The 27,525-nt window shown below is 33.9% G+C and overlaps 1 protein-coding gene across 12 annotated transcripts; it reads left to right on the top strand.

Annotated features, from left to right (window-relative positions):
- LOC139977041 (cell adhesion molecule 2-like) lies at positions 1-27,525 on the top strand. 12 transcript variants are annotated; one of them, XR_011796397.1, is made up of 15 exons: positions 3-508; positions 1,062-1,364; positions 2,112-2,411; positions 2,959-3,267; positions 4,352-4,498; positions 4,820-4,880; positions 5,443-5,529; positions 6,420-12,402; positions 22,894-23,196; positions 23,969-24,268; positions 25,197-25,343; positions 25,680-25,737; positions 25,939-25,990; positions 26,581-26,673; positions 27,385-27,525. XR_011796397.1 is itself a non-coding variant. In XM_071986007.1 (8 exons), exons 1-8 carry the CDS (start codon positions 394-396, stop codon positions 6,496-6,498), a joined length of 1,401 nt encoding a protein of 466 aa, XP_071842108.1. In that variant the 5' UTR covers positions 3-393; the 3' UTR covers positions 6,499-12,880. The 12 variants fall into 12 exon arrangements, 1 of the variants encoding a protein (XP_071842108.1); XR_011796395.1 differs by having other exon boundaries at positions 25,677-25,737; XR_011796398.1 differs by lacking the exons at positions 22,894-23,196; positions 23,969-24,268; positions 25,197-25,343; ... (2 more) ...; positions 26,581-26,673; positions 27,385-27,525 and adding exons at positions 12,890-13,192; positions 13,952-14,251; positions 14,801-15,100; ... (1 more) ...; positions 16,339-16,431; positions 17,220-19,244 and having other exon boundaries at positions 1-508; positions 4,823-4,880.

Raw genomic sequence — 27,525 nt, 5'->3', positions numbered from 1 at the left:
AACACAATAACTGGAGTGCAGCATCTTGCGTAACGTAAACACATCGTACACCGTTGACAATATATGTATAAATTCTTTATCCAAATCCCATATGAAGATTATATGAAGGACGGATATCTTGTAAGATACCTAATGTTTGTTCGAAGTCTATTGATGTTCCTCTCCGAAACCATTCGATAACTTACTTTACAGCGTCTATAAATGTATTACTAATTGAAACATAGTACGACTTAAGACGCATACATAGGCTAACGATTAATGATTAGCAACCATCTCATTGTTCTAACTGAAGGCAACAGTCTATAGAAAGTGATCTTTAACCTCAAATTTCAACTTCACTTTTCCTTTCTAGTCATTTTACGAACTTCTCTGTTTTGCAAAATCAGTGCCTTCATGGACATTAACACGGGCCAGAACATCATCGTTCACTGTTTTACAATGTTTCTTCAGATACCATCCAAAACAATGTTTTTCTTTGTACTGACATCCCTTTTGAACACGCTTAATGGTAAGTGCTTTTTACTGAGTTCTAAATTTCTACTTGCGCTTACATCATAATTGCTCTTCGATTAAACACGTGAGATGTAGTTAACAATGATATTATTTTAATCTAAATGAAGTCAGCACTGCTTAAGTAAAGTGAATCTACAGACAGTGTACAGTTATACTTGACGTTCGCACAATCATAAAGACTCTGTGATACCACCATTGATAAAACAAATTAGACATATTAACAAGTAAGAACATTGAAAAACACCTCAGGTCGAAACCTTAAGTAAGTTTTTGATAAACGATTCATATGTTATATAAAAACAAATTAAGAACCAAGAAGGCTCATCAATAAAGTAGATTAAACTTAACTAAATGACCAATTTGAATATACAAACTGTTGTGTGTTTGATTATGTAATAGTATGACTTCTTTATTAGTTGGCTTCGATCGGTGATCACGCCCTGCTTTGTTTCAAAATATATAGGCCGTTTTCTGTATGATAATAAAGTAGCACGCATGGAAATAAAGTAAATGTTAATTATTAATGCTTTACAAATATTGTTTCTTAGCGCAACGTTCAGATAATTTGAAAGTTGTAATTGAAGGAGAACATATTTCCCTGATGTGTCATCTGATTTCTTCTCTGGATACGTTGGTATGGAAAAGCAACGATGACGTGATTGCTACCTACAACGAAGGGACTGTCATTGATTATAAGAAATTTTCTTTGACCGTTAACTTAAACCGTTCGATATCTACTTTAGTGAAAAATCAAACTAAATTTGAAGATGCTGGAAACTACTCATGTATTCAATACCCAAAGTATGATACACAAGATGTAGAAACCCATGACGTGACGTTAATGGTTCAAGGTAATAACATGTTTCAAGCTGTAAACATTTGTTTTACGTTTTAAGTTGTTAACAATGTGATCTTCTCTATGTGTTCAACGGAAATCCCTCAACTGTGTAAAAATCATCTTCCTTGCATGTTAGAGGTTCGTAAAGATTAGTTAATAGTTTACGAACTAAAATTTAATCATAAAATATCATCAATTTTTAATGTATTATTAATATATTAATATATTAATATTATTATATTAAATATTGCTGAAACTGAAAGTGACCATTTTTTTATCAATCAGGCACAGACATATCGCTGTTAGTTCTATTGAACTATATTCTTAATTTTCAATTGCACTTTCTGATAAAAACCAATATTGTTTAACTTAACAGTGTTATTATATCCTAAAACGACCAAAGCTTTACAGCTACAGAAGCTACTATTAATGATATATTTCATACACAAAATAAAAAAGTTTAGATTTTTTTGTTCAAAACTTTGAACAAAGGTCTTAGTGCGTGATGATACAGATCTATAACGTGTGCATCCGTTTGATCGAGTCTGGTCACATTGTTTTTGTTCTGGCCCAAGGCCAATAAATCGTTCACTACACATGGTTTTATCTTTATTGATGGAAATCAATTATTCCTGTCATGCGTATCATATAAATGAATACATTTCTTAATCACAACACAAATAAAAATGTGAAAAAAAACACCAAAAAACAACATAAAAAGTAAAAATATGATATAAAAATAAGCTTTCTTTTCTTCCAGGTATGCCAATACTTTCTGTTGACAAAGACACGTTCAAAGAAGGAGAACCTATTTTTGCGACATGCTGTGTGAATTACACGTCTGGTTTGATGGACATTTCAAATATTACATTGAGTATTGGAAATGATAACTTAGAATTACGTATAAGTTTGTCACCCGATCGTACTACGAAAGATAACATAACTTCTCTGTGTCAATCGTCAATATTTCAAAGCAAAAGAAATTTTCATAATAAATTTCTTATTTTTCGAGCCTTCGATCAGAGTAACACTTTTTCCAGCGTTAGGATTTTGGTCCTCTGTGAGTACTCTTTTCACATTCTTAGCATGTACACTTTTTATCTAATGCTAGTTATTACACTCGAAGTACCGAAAACCCCTGGTGATCATAAATGGTTCAAAGAAAATTGCATATTTGATTGCGAAGCTTTTCAAAATGTAATTTCAAAGGTAGTAGAATGGTTGCCTTTATTATGAATTACATGTTCTAATTATTGCTTCTCCGTGGGAATGTGGGGGCAACTACAGATAACAAACACAATTTAAAAACGTTTTGCTGAGGCTTTGATAAGGTTTACAACATATCTTGTATTATTGAACTATTATAATATACACCCTACACATCTACAATAAAAATAGATAGAATTCATATTTGGAAGCTATGATTAGTTTGCATATCCCAGTTAACCATTTGCAAAAAATAAAATTTCTCAAAAGGTTCAAAGAGAGGACTACCTTTTACTTAAATAATCGTCAATTATCTTCTACGTAGACGTATTGTAAATAAACAGTGTCATTGTTTTGATGTTTGGCTATTATGTTTACTTTTCTTTGTATTGTTTTAATAGACTTGCCAGTCGTAACGATTTACCCTGCCCTTAAACAGTGGCAAGTTAATGAAGGCGAAGAAGCTAACGTCATATGTGAAGCTAATGGAAATCCCATTCCGGAAGTTTACTTACAGCAGAAAGTCTCCTCCTCCTCCGACTGGACGACTTTTTACATAGAATCCAACACATACCAGGACAGTGAAACCAACTACAAGGGATTAAATGTAACTTTGAAAATAAATACAGGTTCGTTAGGGTTTTACCGATGTATGGCAACGAATGACATTGGGTCATCTTTCTCAGATGTAAACTTCCTGTATGCCCAGGGTAAATATTATATAATTTGATCATATTTATTTAAATGGACGACTTTAATATTTCCCAAATTTTAAACGTATTGTTCAACATTGAGCTATTTGTGCAATAGACGATTCTTAGAAGTATATTGCTTGTTAGAGGGATTTTGACACAAACAACTTAAAATGTGCTTATATATTGTCACAATGCCTTACATTTTACACTCGCTAATTTACATATTTCCGATGTCAATCACATCGATAAGGGAATCTGTACTTTATTTGCATATTTATAACAGGGCGAGAGGAACAAAATGGAACGAAGGTCACTGAGTCACAGTTGTTGTTGTAGTGCAAACAGGGTGCATCTCATAGTATTAAGTACAGTGGGTAATAACAATAAATCCTGTTGCTGCAATTTATGTAACTGTCTGTCTCCAATTAAGACGGAAAGTTACAAAATAAACATCCAAAGTAGGGAATGATTTCTTGACTCAAGCGGATGAAAAAAAAATAACTAAATTAATTCAATATTACCACAGTTAAAGCATGGTCAAAAACACGGGAAGAAGAGAAATGTCTGTTCCCAACGTTGATGCACAAATTGCTACTAATTACGGCGATCGCATGGATTCAAGAGTTTACGTCATCTAATGATGTGACTTGATTAATATGTAAAATGTGAAGCATAATCCCAGCTCGTTTTGAAATAATATTTGTAATGTTTAGCGCAAAACTACATTTTTTGGCTGTATTTTAGTACTCATTTTGCTTCTTGTACAACGCATTGCAACCGTCTGTATAAATCGCTATAAATACGTCTTATTATTATGATTATTATTTTAATTATTATTTTAAGTAGTAGTAGTATTATAAGTATTATATAATAGTGTACTTCACATCTAACGCCTCAAAACATGATCACCCCCCCCCAAAAAAAAAAAGAGAAACAAATCTTACGAAACCAAAATTTTTACTGCTTGGTGATACGAAAAAAAGGTTTTAAAGCATGAATAGAAAAGAAAGGTTTGAAAAAGAAACTCCACCTGAGTGATAGTGGTTACGTTACGATACAACCTTTATTCACAATAGAACTTCTATGATTTGTTCTTTAGGTCCTGATACGATTGCGTGGGAGAGGCCAGCAATCATCACTTGTGTCATTTTAATTGCTTTTCTGACTGGTGCAGTGACCTGTAAAAATAGAAGACAGCGCTCAAAACGGATAAAGAAAAAGAATGTTGATCACCTGAAGCAGTTAGGTAAAGTTTATAAATGGTGTTGACTAACTGTAGGTACTTGGAAGTTGATACTTGTGACATGAAATAAATGTTAAGTTCTACATCTGGAGGAATATGGTTTCAATAAATTAACGGGATATAAATACTTACTCGTATGTGGTGTTATATGTAATTATGAAATAAGATATGAATCATTGATTCATGGGCTTTCATAAATATGTTAAGACATAAGGATACAAGTATGTCTACCGAGAACGAATTGACCATTCTCCTTGCTGTAAAGGATCAGTTCATTTTATTCATCTGGATGCTAATGTTTTTGTTTTTATTTTTTCTATATAGCAGACAGATCAGGGTCCTATCCTGTTTCGGTAACTAACCGTATGAGATCACCTTGTCCCAGGTAATAAGCATTTTATTATACTGAGAATAAATTGGCACTTGGTAAACATACTTTACCCTTTAAAACTAGAATCCTTACCCTTGCAAAGAAAAAGAAAATATGAAAGTCTTGCATGCACACCACAGTATGTTCGACATTCTTAAATAAAGTGCGGTTTACCAGATTTACTATGTGTTTCACGGGAATAAAGTTTTCATAAAATGAAGAAGGATATATCCCTCCTGAGCTACTTAGACCAGTCATTGATGCCGATGAATTTCAGAAAACATGTTTACTCCGCTCAACTGAATGTTAAAAAATATTTTTTTGGTTATATGTTTCTTCTCTAAGCAACCACTTGGGTCATTTTGCTGTGCCACTATATCATTTATTTTATATCATGCTTCAAACCATACTGAGTATATATAAAGTAAAGATACAGTATACTGAGAGCATATACCGTTACAAGCTGATCTAACATAATGTAACCATACTGTCCATACCATCAGTATGAGTGCTATAAGACATGTCCCAGTTGTGTGTTGTAGTCATTATACAATGAATTTCCTATCGCCATTTACAGTAGGTTAGACACGAGCCATCAATCTGTAGATGTTGGAAAGAACTCATCAACGGTAAAAGATGAAGGATACATAGATATAGAAAGAAGGCAAGTACCTTATCAATGTTACATGGATGTGGACATTTCGTTCAAAAACAAGAGCTCTAAAAGAATTTAAAATCATCTAACAGTTGAATGTTATGTGTTTCTTTTTCAACTTAATCTTTCACGCTCATGACACAGTATGTCGTGGCAGTACAATTAAAAGGGATCTTGAAATCATTGCCAGCGCGACTGATATATACACCCATATGACCTCGAAAGTTAACGTGGAATCTAATGAACAATTGATCATCCTTGTTAGTCGTAGTGTTATCAAGAATATATGAGTATCATGATTGACTAAGACTAGTTAGGACTATAGCACGATAGTGACTGACATATCGATATTGAGAGCATGTGACCACAGTTATCGACGTAGAGTAGTCATGAATATCCACATTGATTGCCAATGGTCTGAGCGGCCAATGTGATCACAATGATTACATGTTGAGAATTCACAGTAAAGTTGTCGGGAACGTATAACCGCATCGGTTGAAATATTTCAGTAACATTCAGATATCTTCAGTCAACTTCAATCCAAAGTGATTGATTTATATACATTCAACACGATTTGATCACAGCGATTACGTCACAACAGTTATTGACGTAGCGTCTTTGTTCTGATAGCCACTTACTACAGTGATTTGCAATCACATAAGAGAGATATGAAATTGAAATAGAATCAAATTGTCAGGTTGTAGTCAGACATCATTCCGGTATATAGATTTATTAATGCATAATTTTCATATCCATTTAGTTGAAGTTTTATTGATGATTGGTGATATATGATATGATGATTGGTGGCTATTGCATGTTGGACATATTTGTTTGGACGTTATCACCGGGATAAGAAATGCAGATAAACAGCTATCTCCATATGTTTTTCATGTTCACAGTAATGAGCCGGTCTATTCATCTTATATAACTAACAGAGGACCCCTCGACAACGATAAGAGAAACAAGGTTCACAGATAGAGCGTACTTGGTGTTATTGACCTGACTTATAAATGTGTAGTTAAGTATTGCAGGTGAATTGAATTATTTTACGATTGAGTAAAAAGTAAGTCAATCATTTTTGTTAACCATCTGTCCATACTGATCATATTGTTAAGTGTTGCGGGTGATTCTAATTATTTTACGATTAAAAAGATCTCAATTTATTCCTCGAATAGTGTGTAGAGAGCGATTGTGGACGCAGTTAAAACAAAAGAAGCCATTTGTTTATACACTTGTTCAATGTGTTTACAACTTTGACTGCGTACATTAGTTGAGGCTAGTGACAAGAGTGGTCTTCCTTTGATGTGAAAAGTAGCCCGGATTAACAGTGTACTTGTTTCACCCTACATTTTATTACTTCCTTGTATTTCAATCTTCCTAAGAATTTATTTTCCATTTCAAGGAATTTATAGGTCTTGTGGAGTAGTAATTGGTCTTTGGAGAAACAACTGAATATTGACTAAAATACATTGTCGTGAAGTTAACGCATGGGAAGAGTAGTTGTAGTTATATATTAACTTACTGTTACTTTTCCTTTTAAAAGTTTTCTCACTATCAACTTCCTTGAGTTAAAATGTTCAACTATTAACTATGTTCGTTAACCAGCCTTCATGGACTATTTGCGCGGCTTCGTTACCTTATCATCTTGTTGCTATGTGGACGTTTTATAGAGTGTTGCCTGAGATAACTATAATGATTTATGTCTGTTGTCAAACTACAAGTTAAACCGTTTTAGTCAATAACAGATATATAAACAATGTACCTTACAGGTATTGATTTTCTTCTAACGTGTTGCTCAGTTAAATTCAGCGTATGCTTTTACTCATCCACACATATACAAATCTACGCAGCTATGCAAATGTAGGTATGTTTTTTTTCTAGCGAGGTTAGTGCTCGTATACCAACATATTATCCGCATTTAACGGAGGTCCAAATTTTAAATCAATTAAGAACTAAGGCTTGTTTACATTTTAATTTTTCAAATGTTATCAAACACAAATAACATGTATCTGAACTTTTAAGCACGGAATACTTGCTCAGTTAAAAAAGAGAATACTCAAATAAGTGAATCACTAAACACTTTGTAACGTTACCTATCTATCCACTGGGCTTATCGAGAATGAATATGGAGATGCTGTTGTAAAATAGCTAGGAATTCTGTCTGAATTGTTGTTCTGTTACGTATGTGGGTGTCATTGATATGTAAATTGCACGTCGTCTGTTACGTAGTGGTATCTTGTTTTGAATTGTGTCCATCTTATTGTATTTCAGTCTACGTTTTGCAATTATCTTATTATCACATAATGTAAAGATATATCCAATGGAAAGTACATTTATATAAACACAAGTTAAGAGCTGCACCTTCTAAGAATATATATATCTTTCACATCTAGGAACATTTCATCTAAATCTTTCTAGCGATGGTGTGGAGATTTGGGTCTTGTACTCGAGAGTCTAATGCTTATTTATGTGTCTTTGATATGACCAGATGGATCAAAACAACAAGCCCACCTATATATTTAATCTGACATCAGATTGTTCCCATATTGTGCATACATATTGCACACATATTTTTTCTTTAAATAATGGTACATTCAGAAAATTTGAAACAAAATCTATGATAAAAATATTATAACTTACATCTTTGAAGGTCCTAGGTTTAAGTTTATTCGTAGAACGATTAAAGAATATACTTATTAGTAAGAAATCTGAAGTTCTATATAAACGGAGGAGATGTTATGTACTTCCTTACTGAACAGTGGGTCCGTTACCTAATTAAAATCAATCATCGCTTGGGTGTATCATAGAATTTTCACGCTGGTACTGCGCCACTCGCAACTGTATGATCATTTAAATGTCATCAAATATGATGATAAAATACCGTAATAAAGAAGAGTATATTGTAGATGACGTTAAGTAAATATCGCTTTGTATCTCTTCCTTCCATATTGCTTCATAAAGCAGTGTGATCAATGTTTTCTGTATGGCATCGCAAGGTCCTGATCCAATGTCCCACTGTACTTGTAGTAACTGTGTTGGGAGTAGAGACTCCGGGATGGGTGTAAATTGGAGCATACTCATTTCGGATATAACGCCGTTTTTGCAATTTCACTAAGCATATGTGTATTAAAATTACTGGTGTTAGAATACATGCAAGATAAAAAAGATGGCGCTTGTAACTGTGTATAGATTGATCATATCAGATAGACAATAACGTATACAATCATCCGAAAGTGTTGGCGCTCACAAAACTTTACAACCCTTCAATGAATATCAGTTTATAGTCGATATGTTTAAGTTTCTTTCCTATTGCACAATAATTGACAATCTTCGTATTCGAGGCTCAAGGTGGAAATTAATGCAACTGCGCAATTGGATTGATTGACAAGTAACAAGTCTGACTTCAGTTGTTTTTTATTCTAAAACAACAAGGATCTCAATAATTTTCGTTACATCCTGCAACCCGGCCATTCGGTGCGAGATAATTTACCACAAATCGGTAATCATCACGCCAGTACTGCTGACTAACTTTTGAAGAATGATAGAAATTGCGAAATATTTCATTTATTTGACACAAAATGAGAAATTACTACAATATTCTTTACGAGAGAAAGTCTAAAACTGCAACGCATAACATTGGCCGCAAAAAAAAAGAAGTAGGTACAATTATGTCTGGGGCATGTTTTTTACGTTATAGGGTATCATTTTTTTAGTGCTACTAGACGTAAAAAACTGAGAAAGCTGAACCATCTCCCTGCACTATTCAGACCCTGCGTCGTCGAAGTTTCTAGATCGCACAACTGACAACTGGAGTGCGCCGCCCTCCACGAGAATCCGCTCGTGAAAAATATAATGCGCACACAGTGTGTGGAACTGTAACCAATTTCTTACAAACTAAATGTAGGTGGCATCAAATATATATTGATCAACACGCAACAATGGCTAAAATATAGTAATTGACATTTTGATTAAGATTGATAGAATTTACAGTGTTATTACAAAAATGAGGCTGTGACTCTATTCAGTCCAACTATTGTTTCGATGGATGCTACAAACTAATTATCTTTTGAAAATCTATATATGTTTTAGTGTATCATACCAATAGATGGTGTTGTGCTCACACCGGCATTTATCTTCTCAATTTCGTTATTGACGAGAGTTTGCGTACATCTAAATGTTTTCAATTCGTCACCCTGTAATAAAAATGAAACATGAATGTGAGGAAACAATGGTTTTCAAGGTTATCCACGATACGCACTCATCTAAATATCAAACTGGTGTCTCTGTTGAAAGGTATAAATATATATGCTCCACTTTCTGTAACTCGTCTTCGTCATGATAGGCTTCTGGTATAACTAGAAAAGATAACTTATCAACAGAATGATACAGCTAGGGTACGAATTTGAATATATTATAGAGAACATTAACACGTCGTAGGTGGTTAATATTCTAACCACCACGGTATTCGAACACACAGACGCTCATAAAGGCTAATTATTGTGAAGATGAAATCCAATTATCAGATCTATTTTAATATTCTCTTCTCTCAAACATTTACCGAATCCGTGTTCATAGTTTTGTACTAGAATCAAATCCACTTCAAATCACTTCTAATTTGTACCAATCAGAATCTTCTGGAATACTTGAATGTTTGCTCTAATGATTGAATAAGTGAACATGTGTCTGCTATAGACCAATATGTCATCCATGTAGTTCTATCTAGGAGATGTGGTTTAAAGACATTATGTTTAAGGTAAACTACCTTGATCAGTTGCACGATCTAATATACGTAATAATAAACAAACACAAGTGTTGGTAACGAAACGACTACACACAAAAATGAGTATTGAAATGGTTTATGAATGTCGAGAACAAACTTAAAGACTATATCTATAACCATGAACAATCTACATATCTCAACTATCTATTTCTATAACCATGAACAATCTGTACATCGCAACTTTCTATTTCTATATTATACCTCTTTAACTATACTTTGTAAATATTATTGCTATGGAGATGGAATTTTTGGGCGTGAGCCAGTGAAAGTCCGAAAGTTGGTGCTTATGTCGGTCAGGTAGGATGAAGGTGAGATAAGGGGAGATGGGTGTCAAGAGGGGTTAGAGATGTGTGTGAGTGTGTTTCTACAGTGTATGCTATATGTAGAGACTACTTGTGATATTGTGTGAGAGGAAGGGAGTTCACTGTTCACTTTGACTTGGAATATTGGCCTTGTGTTGTTGTGGCTGTTGAGAAAATGAAGGGTGTGGCTGAGTGAAGTGACTGCAAACTGATAGAGACCTGAGAGATTGAGTGAAGGAGTTTGGGACTGGAGTAGTGAAGGAATAATAGTCACAGAACATTATAAATATTCTCTATTCTTACCTTTGGAATTCACGCTTCCGCATGAAACTTTGCAGCTTTGTCGGGACTAGACTAACATCGATCCTCTACTCGACAATGAATATCTGAAAGAATGTTCAAATATTTTCTATTTGATCATCACTTGATTATCATTTGATAAACATTTGATTCCAATTGATTTTGCATTGTCAATGCAGTTGACAAAAGGCCAGATAAAAATAGAAAATCCAATACACGTTGCCATACTTACTAAAGCTAGTAGGCTTACCGTTATATATTTCAATGTGCTATAAGGTAATGATTCAAAAGATAACGAAGAACCTTGCGTATTCCATTCTCGCATGCTCGACACAGACTCAAACTGGAAGTTGCTTGCTACTTTCAGTTGTCTCTGTTGTCGTTAAATGAGGATTTTATTTCAATGTCAGCTAACGTTATCCGCAACAATCCTCTATTTATCGATAAAGTCAATACAGAAAGAAAGATATTAAAATATATATCTCACACAGAAATCTGTTCAAATAACGTACTTCAGCTGTAATAACAATCAGTGGGTTGAGTTCTAAGCTTATTCATCATGCATAAGAAAGCGAACATGGGCAAAAAGATTCCATGGTGACTTAAAATCCATAAATAAAGAGAACAATTATTATGGATTCGTGGAAACTTTGTCTAGGTCAATATTATGTAACGTTAGAGTTACAAAAAACTGAATGAAGAAATGAGAATAAATATGAAAAAGTTAAGGTTTTACGTGTCTTTAACTTTGGTCGGACAAATGAAGATTTTACGAAAATAAATTTCTATTGTAGAAATCAACGTCAAAGTTGTTAATAATTTATTATAAAAGAAAGTCAAACTTTGTCGGACTTTCCCCAATCCAGGGGTAGAAGAATGAGGAATACGTAATGGTTGAATAAAGGTAACCTGAAGCTACTTAACGAACATAATTGGTCCCCTTAGCTCAACACATAGCAAAGAGGTAAAGTTTTGACTTTTCCTTTTTGTTTTGACCGAAAACGAAAGATGTTACAAAAACAATATTGCAGTTCAAAAAATCGATGCATACTACATGGTTAAATAAAGATAACTTCAAGATACTTTGATTTTACTTTGTATGTACGGCTTTCAGACATGAAAACGATGTCATGGACCAAAAAATCACTTTTATGGATCTTCATGTGATTTATAATTAATCGATTTCGTTAATAAAGCAACGTTTCAAAACTCAAGAATCAAACTATGAACTCATAAAATATTAGTGAATGCATGCGAAACTAGATACGGTACTAGAACAAAAAACATATTAACTAAAGACAGTGAATTATTAACCTCGAATTTTCAACTTCACTTGTCTCTCAAATACTTTTACGAACTATTCTGTTTTGAAAATCAGTGCCTTCAAGGACGTAAACTCGGGTCAAATCATCATCGTTGAAGGTTTTACAATGTTTCTTCCGATACCATTAACACCAATACTATTGTTTGTACTGATATCCCCTTTGAAAACGGTTAATGGTAAGTGCTTTTACTGAGTTCTAAACTTCTACTTGTGCTTACATCATAATTGCTCTGCGATTAAACACGTGAGATGTAGTTAACGATGATATTATTTTAATCTAAATGCCATCTATATGAAATCAGCATTGCTGAAGTAAAGTGAATCTACAGACCATACAGACCTACAGAATCTACGCACCATTATCAAGACTCTGTGACACCACCCTTGATAAAACAATTTAGATATATTAACAAGTAGAAAAGTTGAAAAACATATCAGGTTAAAACCTTAACATCAATATTGTGGATTAAACTTAACTAAATGACCGATTTGAATATTCGAACTGTGTGTGTTTGTATATGTAGCAAAACGACTTCACAGATGGGTGATAACGTCCTGCTTAGTTTCCAAATAAACAGGCCGCTTCTATATTAGATCAAAGTATCACGCATGCAAATATAGTTAATGTTTATTATTGTTGCTTTAAAACTATTGTTTTCTTAGCACAACATCCAGATAATGTGAAAGTTGTCATTAAAGGGGAACATATCTCCCTGAGGTGTCATCTGATTTCTTCTCTGGATACGTTGGTATGGATACACAAAGGTGACGTGATTGCTTCCTACATGGAAGGGACTGCCATCGGATTTAAGGATTTCTCTTTGACCGTTAACTTAAACCGTTCGATATCTGCATTAATGAAAAATCAAATTGAATATGAAGATGCTGGAAATTACTCATGTATTCAACAGTCAAAATATCATGCAAAAGATGTAGAAACGCATGACGTGACGTTAATGGTTCAAGGTAATAACATGTTTGAGCTGTAAACATTAGTTTCACGTTTTAATTTGTTAACAATATGATCTTCTTTATGTTTAAAAACGTTATGATAAGAAATTGTTAAGTAATTAAACTTAATCATATCAGAATATTCTCGATGTTTTGACTTAGAATATTGCAGAAATTGAAACTGAGCATTTTTTAATCATAATATCAACCAGGTACGAACATCTAGCTGTCAGTATTATTGCAATATATTCTTAATGTTCAATTGCTTTCTCAGATGAAAATATTGCTTGACTAAAAGCGTTATTAAAACCTACCAAGCTCTAAGTTTTACAGCCGCAGAAGCTATATTTCATGATATACTGTTACACCAAATATCTAAGCTTCATTCTTTTCCTAGTGTCGAATACAAACAAGCTTATAATGTTTTGCTTAATTTCAAACAAACGTCTTAGTACGTATGGTAAGGACCTATGGCGTGTTCCTCTGTTTGATACGGTCAATTCGCTTTGTTCTTTTTATAACACAAGCCCAGTCAATCGTTCCATACACTTGATTTTATTTTTATTTTTATTGATGGAAATATATTATTCGTGCTTTGCGTGTCATTTGGAAATCAATTAATACATTTATGTTCATGACACAAATACAGATGTGGCAAAAAACACAAAAGAATCATACAAAATACAATATGAAATCACGAATAATCATGATAAGCTATTCGTTTACTTATACGTATTGCTATAAACTATTATAAACTATAGTCTTTTCTTTCAGGTATCCCAATACTCTCTGTCGACAAAGACAGGTTCAAGGAAGGAGAGCCTATTTTCGCGACATGTTGTGCGAAATACACGTCTGGCTTGATGGACATTTCAAATTTTACATTGAGTATTGGAAATGATAACTTACCGTTACGTTATATTTTGTCATCCGACCGTACTACGAAAGATAACATAACTTCTCTGTGCCAAACTTCAATGTTTCAAAGCAAAAGAAGTTTTCATAACAAATATCTTGTTTGTCGAGCCTTCGATAAGAGTAACAATTTTTCCAGCATTAAGATATTGGTCCTCTGTAAGTACTATGCATGTACATATTTACTCTTATGGCTTAGTAACCATAGGTATTACACTCGCAGTACTGAAAACCCCTGGTGAATATAAATGCATCAAAGAAAATTGCGTATTTGATTGCAGAGCATTTCACAATGTCATTTGTACGGTAGTTCAACGGCTGCCTTCAATATGAATTTCAGATTGTATTTGTTTCTTCTCAATGGGAGTGTGGGAGCAACTACAGACAACAGACAAAATTCTAAGAAAAGATTTTCTAAGGTTTTGATTATGTTTACAACATATCTTGTAATTTTGAACTGTTATGATATTAACCCTAGACATTTACAGGTAAAGGAGAAATAATACATATTTGGAAGCTATGATATTTTACATATCCCAGTTAACCATTTGCAAAAAAATATAGGTCCTCAAGATATCAAAGCGAGGACTACTTTTTACGCTAATTATGATCAATTATCGTTTTCGTAGACATATTGTAAATAAACATTAGCATCGTTTTGATGTTTGGACTAAAATGTTTACTCTTCTTTGTATTTTTTTATAATAGACTTGCCAGTCGTAACGATTTACCCTGCCCTTAAACAGTGGCAAGTTAAAGAAGGCGAAGAAGCTAACGTCATATGTGAAGCTAATGGAAATCCCATTCCGGAAGTTTACTTACAGCAGAAAGTCTCATCCTCCGACTGGACGACTTTTAACATAGAAACCAACACAAACCAGGACAATGAAACCAACTATAAGGGATTAAATGTAACTTTGAAAATAAGTTTGCGAGGGTTTTACCGATGTATGGCAACGAATGTCATTGGGTCATCTTTCTCAGAGGTAAACTTCATTTATGCACAAGGTTAGTATAAAACAATATGATCATAATTAGTGAACTACATAAAGTTTTTAACAGTTTTGTAAGTATTGTTCAAAATTAAGTAATTTGTACAGTTAGGGATCTCTAGAAGTAAACCGCTTGTTAGAGAGATTGTGACACAAACAATCCAAAATGTGGTCATGCACCCGATATTCATAGCTGATACAGTCACTACGGATAGAAGTGTTTTCAAGAGTGAATGGAGACTTTATCGAGAAAGAAACTCTACCTGAATGATGGTATTAACATTACGATACAAACTTTATTTACAACAGAGCTATTATATTCTCTTTAGCTCCTGATACGTTTGAATGGGAAATGCCAACAATCATCACGTGTGTCGTTGTAATTGCTTTTCTGACCGGTGCAGTGATCTGTACAAATAGAAGACAGCGCTCAAAACGGATAAAGAACAAGAATGTTTACCACGTGCAGCAGTTAGGTAATGTTAAGAATGATGTTGACTGACTGTGGGTAGTTGATAGTTGATAATTAATGTTGTCTTCTAGACCCGGAGGGATAGGGTTTTCGCTAAATAAACGAGATATAAACGAATTGATCCTTCTCCGAATAATTTAATCATCTGGGTTTTAACGTATACTTTTTATTTTATTACACGATTTTCTACACAGCAGTTAATGCAAGGTCCTATCCTGTTCCGGCAACTGACCGTGTGAGATCACCTTGGCCTAGGTAAAATGCACGGTATTGTACTTATAACATGTGAAAACTTTGAAACATATCTTAACCGTTGAAACGAGAATCCGTAATTTGTAAAGAAAATAACACCAAAGTCTTGCCACAACGCTGTATGTTCGACATTCTTAAATAAATTGTGGTTTACCAGAGGTAATAGCTTATGTGCTTCACGGGAATGAAGTTTCATAGAAAGGAAAATTTTTCCCCACTGAAGTACTTCGACAAGTCATTGATGCCCATGAATTTCGGAAAACATGTTTACTCCAATCAAATGAATTTTCAAAAATATTATTTAGTTATATGTTTCTACTTTAAGCGACCAGTTGGGCCACTTTTCCAGTGCTAACGCCAATATATAATGTATTTTATATCATGCTTCAAGTCATAAAGTCACTGAGAGTATATACCGTTACTAGTATTGATCGAAATAGAAATTAGATATACATATTCTTCATGCTATCAGTACGAGTGCTTTAAGACTTTTTTTCCACAATTGTGCGTTGTATCCTTCCTATCGCCAGTTCCAGTAAGTTAGACACGAGCCATCGATCTGTAGATTTTGGAAAGGACTCATCACCCGTACAAGATGAAGGATACATAGACATGGAAAGACGGCAAGTACCTTATCAATGCAACATGAATGTGGACATTTCGTTCAAAAACAAGAGCTCTAAAATAATTTAAAATCATCCAACAGTTGAATGTTATGTGTTTCTTTCCCAACGTAATCTTTCACGCTCATGACACTGTATGGCATGGCAGAACGATAAAAAAGTGTCGTGAATTCAACGCCAGAGTGATTGATAGTAATGTCTATATGACCACGAAATTTGACGTGGAATCGTATGAAACAATTCATCATCCTTGTTAGTTGTATAATTATCAAGAATATATGACTATCATGATTGTCTTAGACTCGTAAGGACTATAGGACTGATATATTGTTATTGATATTATGTGACCACAGTTATCGACGTAGAGTAGTCATGAATACATATCCACAATAATTGCCAAGGGTATGAGCGGCAAATGTGATTACAATGATTAAATGTAGAGTAGTCACAATCAAGTTGTTGAGAACATATAACCACATCAGTTGGACGTAAACTTCAGCGATTATGTCACAACAGTGATTCACGTAGCGTCTTCGTGATAATTGCCTCTTACTGCAATGATTGACGTGGTGTCCTTGCAATCACATAAGAGAGGTATTAAATTGAAATAGAATCAAATTTGTCAAGGTGTAGTCAGACATCATTTTGGTATCAAGATCTATTGTTTAGGTTTAATAGTGGTTATGATATACTATCCTATTGCATGTTGTACATATTTGTTTGGACGTTATCACCGGGACTAAAAATGCAAATAAATAGTTATCTCCCTTTGTTTTTCATCTTCACAGTAGTGAGCCGTTCTATTCATCTTATATAACTAGCAGATCCCTCGACAACGATAAGAGAAAAAAGGTTCACAGATAAAGCGTGCTTGGTATTATTGACTGTAAAACCTGATTTATAAATGTGTAGTTAAATGTTGCAGGTGATTCGATTTATTTTACGATTGAGTAAAAAGTAAGTCAATCATTTTGGTTAACCATCTGTCCATACGAATCATCTTGTTAAGTGTTGCAGGTGATTGAATTATTTTACGAGTAAAAACTAAGTCTGTTATATTTGATGTAATATCTTATATAATTCCTTAAGTGTAAAGAGCGATGTGTTTTCAACTTTGACTGCTTACATTAGTTGAGGTTAGTGACAAGAGTGGTCGACTTATGAAATGGAAAGTAGCCCGGGGTAACAGTGTACTTGTTACACCCTCAGTTTATTCTTTTGTTGTGTTTCAATCTTCCTAATCATTTATTTTCCATTTCAAGAAATGTATAGGTCTTGTGGAGTAGTAATATGTCTTGTGGAGAAACAACTTAATATTGACTAAAAAATATTGCCGTGATTGGTTACCTAATCATCTTGTTGCTATGTGACCGTTCTATAGAATGTTGCCTGAGAAAACTATAATCACTTCTCTCTGTTGTCAAAATGCAAGTAAGACCGTTTTAGTCAATAACAGACATATAAACAATGAACCTTTGAAGTATTGATTTTTTTCTAACGTGTTGCTAAGTTAATTTCAGCGTATGCTATTACTCTTAAACGTTGACAAATCTACGCAGCTATGCAAATGTAGGTATGTTCATTCTAACGAGGTTAGTGCTTGTATTCTCAAATAATATCCACATAGAAAACAGGTTCAAATGCAAAATCAATAAAGAGAAAAGGTTTGTCGACATTATAAATCATCAATTTTAATCGAGCACAAATTACATGTATCTGAACTTTTAAAAAGGGATACTTGCTCAGTAATAAAGATAATGCCCAAATCAGTGAATCACCAAACACTTTGTAACGTCACCTGTCTATCCACTTGGTTTATCGATAATGAATATGAATATAATGTTGTAAAATAGTTAGGAATTATGTTATTGTCGTTATTATGTTTAGTATGTGGGTGTCATTGATATGTTTATTGCACGTCGTCTGTCACATATAGGAGTATCTTGTCCTGAATTGTGGTGATCTTTTGTATTTCAGTCTTCGTTTTGCAATCATCTTATTATCACAGATTGTAAAGATATATCCGCTAGAATGTACATTTATAAGAACAAAAGTGTACAGCTGCACCTCCTACGAATATATATCCTTCACATCGAGGAACATTTCTGCTAAATCTTTTCTGGTGTGGATATTTAGGTCTTGTATTCGAGAGTCTAATGCTTATTTATATGTCTTTGATATGACCAGATAGATCGAAGCAACAAACCCATTTTTAAATTTAATCTGACATCAGTTATACATTATGTTTACATTTTTAAAATTAAATTTACACCATCAGGCATCGCTAAACTACTAACGGTACTTGTATTGTTCCTACATTGTGCATGCATATTGTACACATATATTTTTCTTTAAAAAAATGGTACATGAAACAAAATCTATGATTAAAATATTAGAACATACATCTTTGAAGGTGCTTCGGCGTTTAAGTTTATTCACCGAGTAAAGAATATAATGATTAGTATGAACTCACGAAGTTCTGTATTATTTGAGGAGCTATTACATACTTACCTACTGAACATAGGGTCCGTTACCTAATTTAAATCAATCATCGTTTGTGTGTATCATATGATTTTTACGCTGGTACTGAGCCACTCGCAGCTTCTATCATTTAAGTGTCATCAAATATGACGATAAAATAACGTAATAAAGAAGGGTATATTGTAGACGACTCAAGACAAATATCGCTTTGTATCTCTCCTTTACATATGTTATCTTGGAATAAACTGGTTAGACTATATTGCTTCATATATTAGTTGTGGTCAATTTTTCCTGGCTTGTATCGCAAGGTCATGATCCACTGTCCCACTGTAGTTGAGTTTCCTGTGTGGGAGTAGAACCCCGGGATGGGTAGAAAATAAGATGAGATAATAAGAAAATAACATATACAATCATCCGGAAGTGGTTGCGCTCACGAAAATTGACAACTCTTCAATGAATATCAAGTTTATAGTCGAGAAGTTTAAGTTTTTTTCTATTGCACAATAATTGACAATCTTCGTATTCGAGCATCATGGTGGAAAAGATGCAACTGCGCAATTTGATTGTTTGACAAATAACAAATCTGACCTCAGTTGTTATTTAGTCTAAAATCTACGCACGACGCACAATTGCAAAATAGATGTCCTATGCCACACCACATATGACCTGAACAACAGGGATGCAAATAATTTTCGTTACATCTTGCAACCCGGCTATTCGGTGAGAGATAATTTCCCCCCACATCGATAATTATCACACCAGTAATGTTGACTAACTGCTGAATAATTATAGAAATTGGGAAATATTTCATTTATTTGACACAAAATGAGAAGTTACTACAATATTCTTTACGAGGAAAAGTCTAAAACTGCAACGCTTTTCTTGCGTATAAGGTATCAATATGTGCTACTAAGACATAGAAAACGAGAAAGTGAACCATTTCCCTGCCCTATTCAGAGTGTCGCCGAAGATTCTAGATAGCACAACTGACAGAGTGCGCCGGCCTCCACGAGTATCCGATTATGAGGAATATAATGCGCATACAGTGTGTAGAACTGTACTTAATTTCTTACAAACTAAATGTAGGTGGTATCAAAAGTATTGATCAACACGCAACAACGGGTAAAATATAGTTATTGCCAATTTAATTAAGATGTATAGAATTTGCAGTGTTAATACACAACTAAGGCTGTGACTCTACTTAGTCTAACTATTGTTTCGATGGATGCTACAAACTAATTATCTTTTGGTAACATATCATATTTATTCGTGTCTCATACCTATAGATGTTGTGCTCACATCGGCATTCATATTCTCATTTCGTTGATGACGAGAGTTTGCGTACATCTAAATGTTTTCAATTCGTCATATCCCTGAACTAAAAATGAAACATGAAAGTGAGGAAACAGTGGTTTCTAAGGAGGCAATCCACGATACGCACTCATCTAAATATCAAACTGGTGTCTCTGTCGTAAAGTATAGGCTACATATATATGCTCCATTTTTGTAACTCGTCTTTGACATGAAAGGCTTCTTGTATAACTAGAAAAGATAAAATTATCAACAGAACGATACAGCCAGGGAACGAATTTGAATATAATCTAGAGAACATTAACACGTCGTAGGTGGTTGATATTCTTACCACCACTGTATTCGACACACAGAGGCTTAAATAAGCTAAATATTGTGAAGATGAAATTCAATTATGAGATCTATTTAATCTTCTCTTCTGTCGAACATTCACCGATTCCGTGTTCATAGTTTATGTACTAGAAGCGAATCCACTGCAAATCACCACTAATTTGTACCAAACAAAATCTTCTTCAATACTGTAATGTTTGAACTTATGATTGCTATAAGTGAACACGTGTCTGCTATAGACCAATATTTCATCCATGTATTTCTACCTAGGAGTGTGCATGTGGTGTGAAAACATTATATTTAAGGTAAATTACCTTGATCAGTTACACGATCTAATACACGCAATACTAAACATAAAAAAGTGGTGGTAACAAAACGACTTCACACACAATAAAGAGTATTAAAATGGTTTTTAATATCTGAAAGAATGTTCAAATATTTTCTATTTGATTATCATTTGATAACCATTTTAATTCCATTTGGTTACCATTTGATTTTGCATTGTTACATGCAGTTGACAAAAGGCCAGATAAAGATAGAAAATTCAATACACGTTGCCATACTTACGAAAGCTAGTAGACTTACAGTCATATATTTCAATGTGCTATAAGGTAATGATTCAAAAGATAACGAAGAACCTTGCGTATTCCATTCTCGCATGCTCGATACAGACTCAAACTGGAAGTTGCTTGTTACTTTCAGTTGTCTCTGCTGTCGTTTAATGAGGATTTTATTTCAATGTCAGCTAACGTTATCCGCAACAATCCTCTATTTATCGTATTGTTCAAACAAAACAGATAAAGTCAATACAGAAAAGAAAGATATTAAAATATATATCTCACACAGAAATCTGTTCAAATAACGTACTTCAGCTGTAATAACAATCAGTGGGTTGAGTTCTAAGCTTATTCATCATGCATAATAAAGCGAACATGGGCAAAAAGATTCCAAGGTGACTTAAAATCCATAAAGAGAACAATTACTATGGATTCGATAAAACTTTGTCTAGGTCAATATTATGTAACGTTAGAGTTACAAAAAGCTGAATGAAGAAATGAGAATAAATATGAAAAAGTTAAGGTTTGACGTGTCTTTTACTTTCGTCAGACAAACGAAGATTTTACGAAAAATAAAATGTCTGTTCTAGAAATCAACGTCACAGTTGTTAATAATTTATTATAAAAGAAAGTCAAACTTTGTCGGGCTTTCCCCAATCTGGCGGTAGAAGAATGAAGAATACGTAATGGTTGAATAAAGGTAACCTGAAGCTACTCAACGAACATAATTGGTCCCCTTAGCTCAGCACATAGCAACGAGGTTAAGGTTTGACAAAAACAATATTGCAGTTCAAGAAACTGATGCATACTACATGGTTAAATAAAGATACCTTCAAGATACTTTGATTTTACTTTGTATGTACGGCTTTTAGACATGGAAACGATGTCATGGAAAAAAATCACTTCTATGAATCTTCATGTGTTATATAATTGGTCGATTTCGTTAATAAAGCAACACTTTAATACTCAAGAATCAAACTAGGAACTAAGAAAATATTTGTGAATGCATGCGAAACTGTATACGGTACAAGAAGAAAAGAAGCATATTCACTAAAGAAAGTGAATTATTAACCTCAGATTTCAACTTCACTTGTCTTTTCAAGTACTTTTACGAACTATTCTGTTTTGAAAATCAGTGCCTTCAAGGACGTAAACCCGGGTCAAAACATCATCGTTCAAGGTTTTACAATGTTTCTTCCGATACCATTTACACCAATACTATTGTTTGTACTGACATCCCTTTTAAAAACGGTTAATGGTAAGTGCTTTTTATGAGTTCTAAACTTCTACTTGCGCTAACATCATAATTGCTCTGCGATTAAACACGTGAGTTGTAGTTAACGATGATATTATTTTAATCTAAACGCCATCTATATGCAATCAGCATTGCTGAAGTAAAGTGAATCTACAGACAGTGTAAAGTTGTACTTCAAGTTCGCACCATTATCAAGATTCTGTGATCCTAAACAAATTAGATATATTAACAAGTAGGAAAATTGATAAACATCTGCAGTTAAAACCTTAAGTTATTGCAAAAACGTTTCATATTATATTACGGACCAAGAAGGCACATCAATATTGTAGATTCAACTTAACTAAATGACCGACTTGAATATTCAAACTGCTGTGTGTTTGTCTATGTAGCAATACAACTTCACCGATGGGTGATAACGTCCTGCTCAGTTTCCAAATATATAGACCGTTTCGATATTATCACAAAGTAGCACGCATGCAAATATAGTTAATGTTTATTATTGTTGCTTTAAAACTATTGTTTTCTTAGCACAACGTTCAGATAATTTGAAAGTTGTCATTGAAGGAGAACATGTTATTATGAGGTGTCATCTGATTTCATCTCTGGATGTGCTGGTATGGAAAAGAAACGAAGACGTGATTGCTACCTACGTGGAAGGGACTGCCATTGGATATAAGGATTTCTCTTTGACCGTTAACTTAAACCGTTCGATATCTGCATTAGTGAAAAATCAAATTAAATTTGAAGATGCTGGAAATTACTCATGTATTCAACAATCAAAATATAATGCACAAGATGTAGAAACGCATGACGTGACGTTAATGGTTCAAGGTAATAACATGTTTCAAGCTGTAAACATTTGTTTCACGTTTTAAGTTGTTAACAATATGATCCTTAATATGTTTAAAAACGTTTTAGATATGTAAGAGATTCGTACAGTATAAGAAATTGTTTAGTAATTAAAACTTAATCATATCAGAATATTTTCGATGTTTTAACTTTGAATATTGCAGAAAGGGAAATTGAGCGTTGCTTCAAAATAATATCAACCAGGTACGAACATCTCGCTGTCGGTTTTACTGAAATATTTTTAAATGTTCAACTGCTATCTCTGATAAAATGAAATATTTGTTGACTAAAAGCGTCATTAAAACCTACACAAAATCTAAGCTTTACAGCCGCAGAAGCTATATTTCATGATATATTTATACACCTAAGCTTCATTCTCTTCCTAGTGTCTAACACAAACAAGCTTAGGAGTTTTCTTTTAAATTTTCAACAAAGGTCTTAGTGCGTAATGATACAGACCTATAGCGTGTTCCTCCGTTTGATACGGTCAGGTCATTTTGTTCTTTTTACAACACAAGCCCAGTTAATCGTTCGATACAGTTGATTTTATTTTTATTGATAGAAATAAATTATTCGTGCTTTGCTTTTAATATTTGGGAATCAATTAATACAATTTTTGTTTATGACACAAATACAGATGTAAAAAAACCACAAAAGAATCATACAAGATGACATCACGAATAACAATGATAAGCTATTCTATTACTTATACGTATTGCAATAAACTATTATAAACTATTGTCTTTTCTTTCAGGTATCCCAATACTCTCTGTTGACAAAGACAGGTTCAAGGAAGGAGAGCCTATTTTTGCGACATGCTGTGTGAATTACACGTCTGGCTTGATGGACATTTCAAATATAACATTGAGCATTGGAAATGATAACTTAGCGTTACGTTATGTTTTGTCACCCGAGCGTACTACGAAAGATAACATAACTTCTCTGTGCCAAACTTCAATATTTCGAAGCAAAAGAAATTTTCATAACAATTTTCTTATTTGTCGAGCCTTCGATAAGAGTAACAATTTTTCCAGAGTTAGGATATTGGTCCTCAGTGAGTACTCTTTTCACATTTTTGGCATGTACACATTTACTCTAATGGCTCAGTAACGCTAGTTATTACACTCGAAGTACCGAACACCCCTGGTAAATTTAAATGGTTAAACATGCATATTTGATTACAAAGCATTTCACAATATCATTTAATAGTAGTTCAATGGTTGCCGTAATTATGATTTACATGTTTTAACTGTTACTTCTCAATGGGAATTTGGAAGCAACTACTAATGCTAGACACAAATTTGGTAAGGTTTACAACATATCTTGTAATATAGAACTTTTATGATATGCACCCTACACATGTACAGAACAAAAGAAAGAATTCATATTTGGGAGCTATGATTATTTTGCATATCCCAGTTAACCTTTGCACAAAAGAGGTTCAAGGAAAGGACTACTTTGTACCTTAATTATGGTCAATTGTCGTCGTAGACATATTGTAAATAAACATTGTTTTGATGTTGGACTAGTATGCTTCACGTAATACCTATTAACAAAGTCACATCATCAGGTGGAGTAAACTCTTGAATCCGATCGGGAAGAAGAGATATGTCTGTTCTCAACGCTGATGCACAAATTGCTACCAATAACGGCGATCGCATAGATTCAAGAGTTTACTTCACCTGATGATGTGACTTGATTAATATGTAATACGTCAAGCATAACCACAGTCCGTTTGGATTGTTTTTGTTAATGTTTAGTACAAAATGATAGTGTACTTCCAATATAGCGCTTCAAAGCACAGGTTCTAACACTATGAACGATTCCAAACACTTTATATCATGAGACCTGGACAGTTTTACTGATTGTATTACGGATACAAGTGTGTTCAAGCGTGAATAGACACAAAAATCGTTTGAAAAGGTTGTAACGTTACGATACAACCTTTATTTACAATGGAACTTTTATGATATTTTCTTTAGGTCCTAATACCGTTACGTGGGAGAAACCAACGATCGTCACTTGTGCCATTGTAATTGCTTTTCTGACCGGTGCATTGATCTGTACAAATAGAAGACATTGCTCAAAACGGACAAAGAACAAGAATGTTTACCAGAAGCAGCAGTTAGGTAAATGTTCGGAATGATGTTGGCTAACTAAAGGTATTTGATAGTTGATGCGTGTGACATAATACAAATGTTGATTTCTAGGCTTGGAGGAATCGGGTCTTCAAGATATTAACGAGATGTAAATACTTACTCGTATGTGGTGTAATATGTAATGATGAAATAAGATATGAATAATTGATACATGGTCTTTCATAAATATGTTAAGACACAAGGACACAAGAATGTCCATCAAAAAAGAATCGACTATTACTCCATGCAGTAAAGGACGGGTTAATTTTAATCATCTGGGTTCTCATGTGTGCTTTTTATTTTATTACACTATTTTCTACATAGCAGACAGATCAGGGTCCTATCCTGTTTCGGTAACTGGCCGTATGAGATCAACGTGTCCCAGGTAACATGCATATTATTATACTAAGTATATATTGACACTTGGTAAACATACTTTAACCTTTGAAACGAGAATCCTAGAATTTTGCAATAAAAAGAAAATAATCAAGTCTTGCATGCACACCACAGTATGTTCGACATTCTTAAATATAAAGTGCGGTTTACCAGTTTTACTATGTGCTTCACGGGAATGATTTTTTCATAGAATGAAAAAGGATATACCCCTATTGAGTTACTTCGACCAGTCATTGATGCGGGCAAGTACCTTATCAATGTTACATGGATGTTAAAATTTCGTTAAAAAGAGAGCTCTGAATGAATTAAATCCTATCGAACTACCTATAAATTTCAGCAATGTGTTCTAGCTCTATGACTGCTTACATTAGTCGACAACTAATGAAGTGGAAAGTACACCCTACATTTTGTTCTTTTATTGTGTTTCAATCTTCTTAATCATTTATTTTCCATTTCAAAGAATTCGTAGGTCTCGTGGAGCAGTTATAGGTCTTGTGGAGAAAGAACCACATGTTGACTAAACTAAATTTTCATGAATTTAGCGCACGGGAAGAGTAGTTGTAGTTATATTTAACTTACTTATGATTTTTTCATAGAATGAAAAAGGATATACCCCTATTGAGTTACTTCGACCAGTCATTGCTGCCGACGAATTACGGAAAACATGTATTCTCAATAGAATGTTAAGGAACCGTTTGGTCACTTTTCCAGTGCTATCGCCACTATATAATGTATTTTATACTGTTCATACTATCAGTACCGGTACTTTAAGACTCATCCCAATTGTGCGTTTTAGTCAATATACAATGAAGACATCCTTTCTTATCGCCAGTTGCAGTAAGTTAGACACGAGTCATAAATATGTAGATGTGGGAATGGACTCATCACCCGTACAAGATGAAGGATACATATATATGAAAAGCGGGCAAGTACCTTATTAATGTTATATGGATGTTGAAATTTCGTTAAAAAGAGAGCTCTGAATGAATTAAATCCTATCGAACAGTTGAATGTTATGTATTTCTTTTCCAATGTAATTTGTTCACGCTCATGACACTGTATGGCGTGGCAGAACGATAAAAAGGGTCGTGAATTCAATGCCAGAGTCAGAACTCGTCAAGAATATATGACGACGGTGACTGACATATCGATATTGAGATCATGTGACCTACGTTAACGACATAGAGAAGTCATGAGTACATATCCACATTGATTGTCAATGGTCCTTGCGGCCAAATCCGATCAACGAGTATTTCACTACTTAAATGACCACATTGATGGGAGTAAAGTCGTTGAGACCATATAAGCACATCGGTTGACGTAAACTTCGATACTCTTCAATAATCTTCAGTAAGCTTCGATTATGGTAGAGTCAAAACAATTATGTGACAACCCTGATTGACGTAGCGTCTTTGTCATAATAGCCTCTTACTACAGTAATTGACGTGGCGTCCTTGCGATCACAGAGGAGAGATATGAAATTGAAATAGAATCAAATTTATCAGGGTGTAGTCAGACATCATTTCCGTGTAAAGATTTATTATTTAGTTGAAGTTTTGATAGTGGTTATGATGTACTGTCTTATTGCATATTGTACATATCCGTTATCTCCCGATGTTTTCATTTATCTTCGCAGTAATGAGCCGTTCTATTCATCTCATATAACTAGCAGATGATCCCTCGACAACGATAAGAGAAACAAGGTTCACAGATAAAGCGTACTTTGGTATTATTGACTTTAAAACATGATTTGTAAATGAGTAGTTTAATGTTGCAG

Source organism: Apostichopus japonicus, chromosome 12 (genome assembly GCF_037975245.1).
Source record: "Apostichopus japonicus isolate 1M-3 chromosome 12, ASM3797524v1, whole genome shotgun sequence".
Lineage (NCBI taxonomy): Eukaryota > Metazoa > Echinodermata > Holothuroidea > Aspidochirotida > Stichopodidae > Apostichopus > Apostichopus japonicus.
The sequence above is the reverse complement of the archived record's forward strand: the minus strand, read 5'-3'. Positions and strand labels throughout refer to the sequence as shown.

Excerpts from the sequence above, each read along its gene's own strand:
- LOC139977041 (XM_071986007.1), top strand. The coding sequence starts at position 394 with ATGGACATTAACACGGGCCAGAACATCATCGTTCACTGTTTTACAATG. Across the intron at positions 2,412-2,958 it reads CGTTAGGATTTTGGTCCTCT|ACTTGCCAGTCGTAACGATT; the intron begins GTGAGTACTCTT and ends TTGTTTTAATAG. Across the intron at positions 5,530-6,419 it reads TACATAGATATAGAAAGAAG|TAATGAGCCGGTCTATTCAT; the intron begins GCAAGTACCTTA and ends TCATGTTCACAG.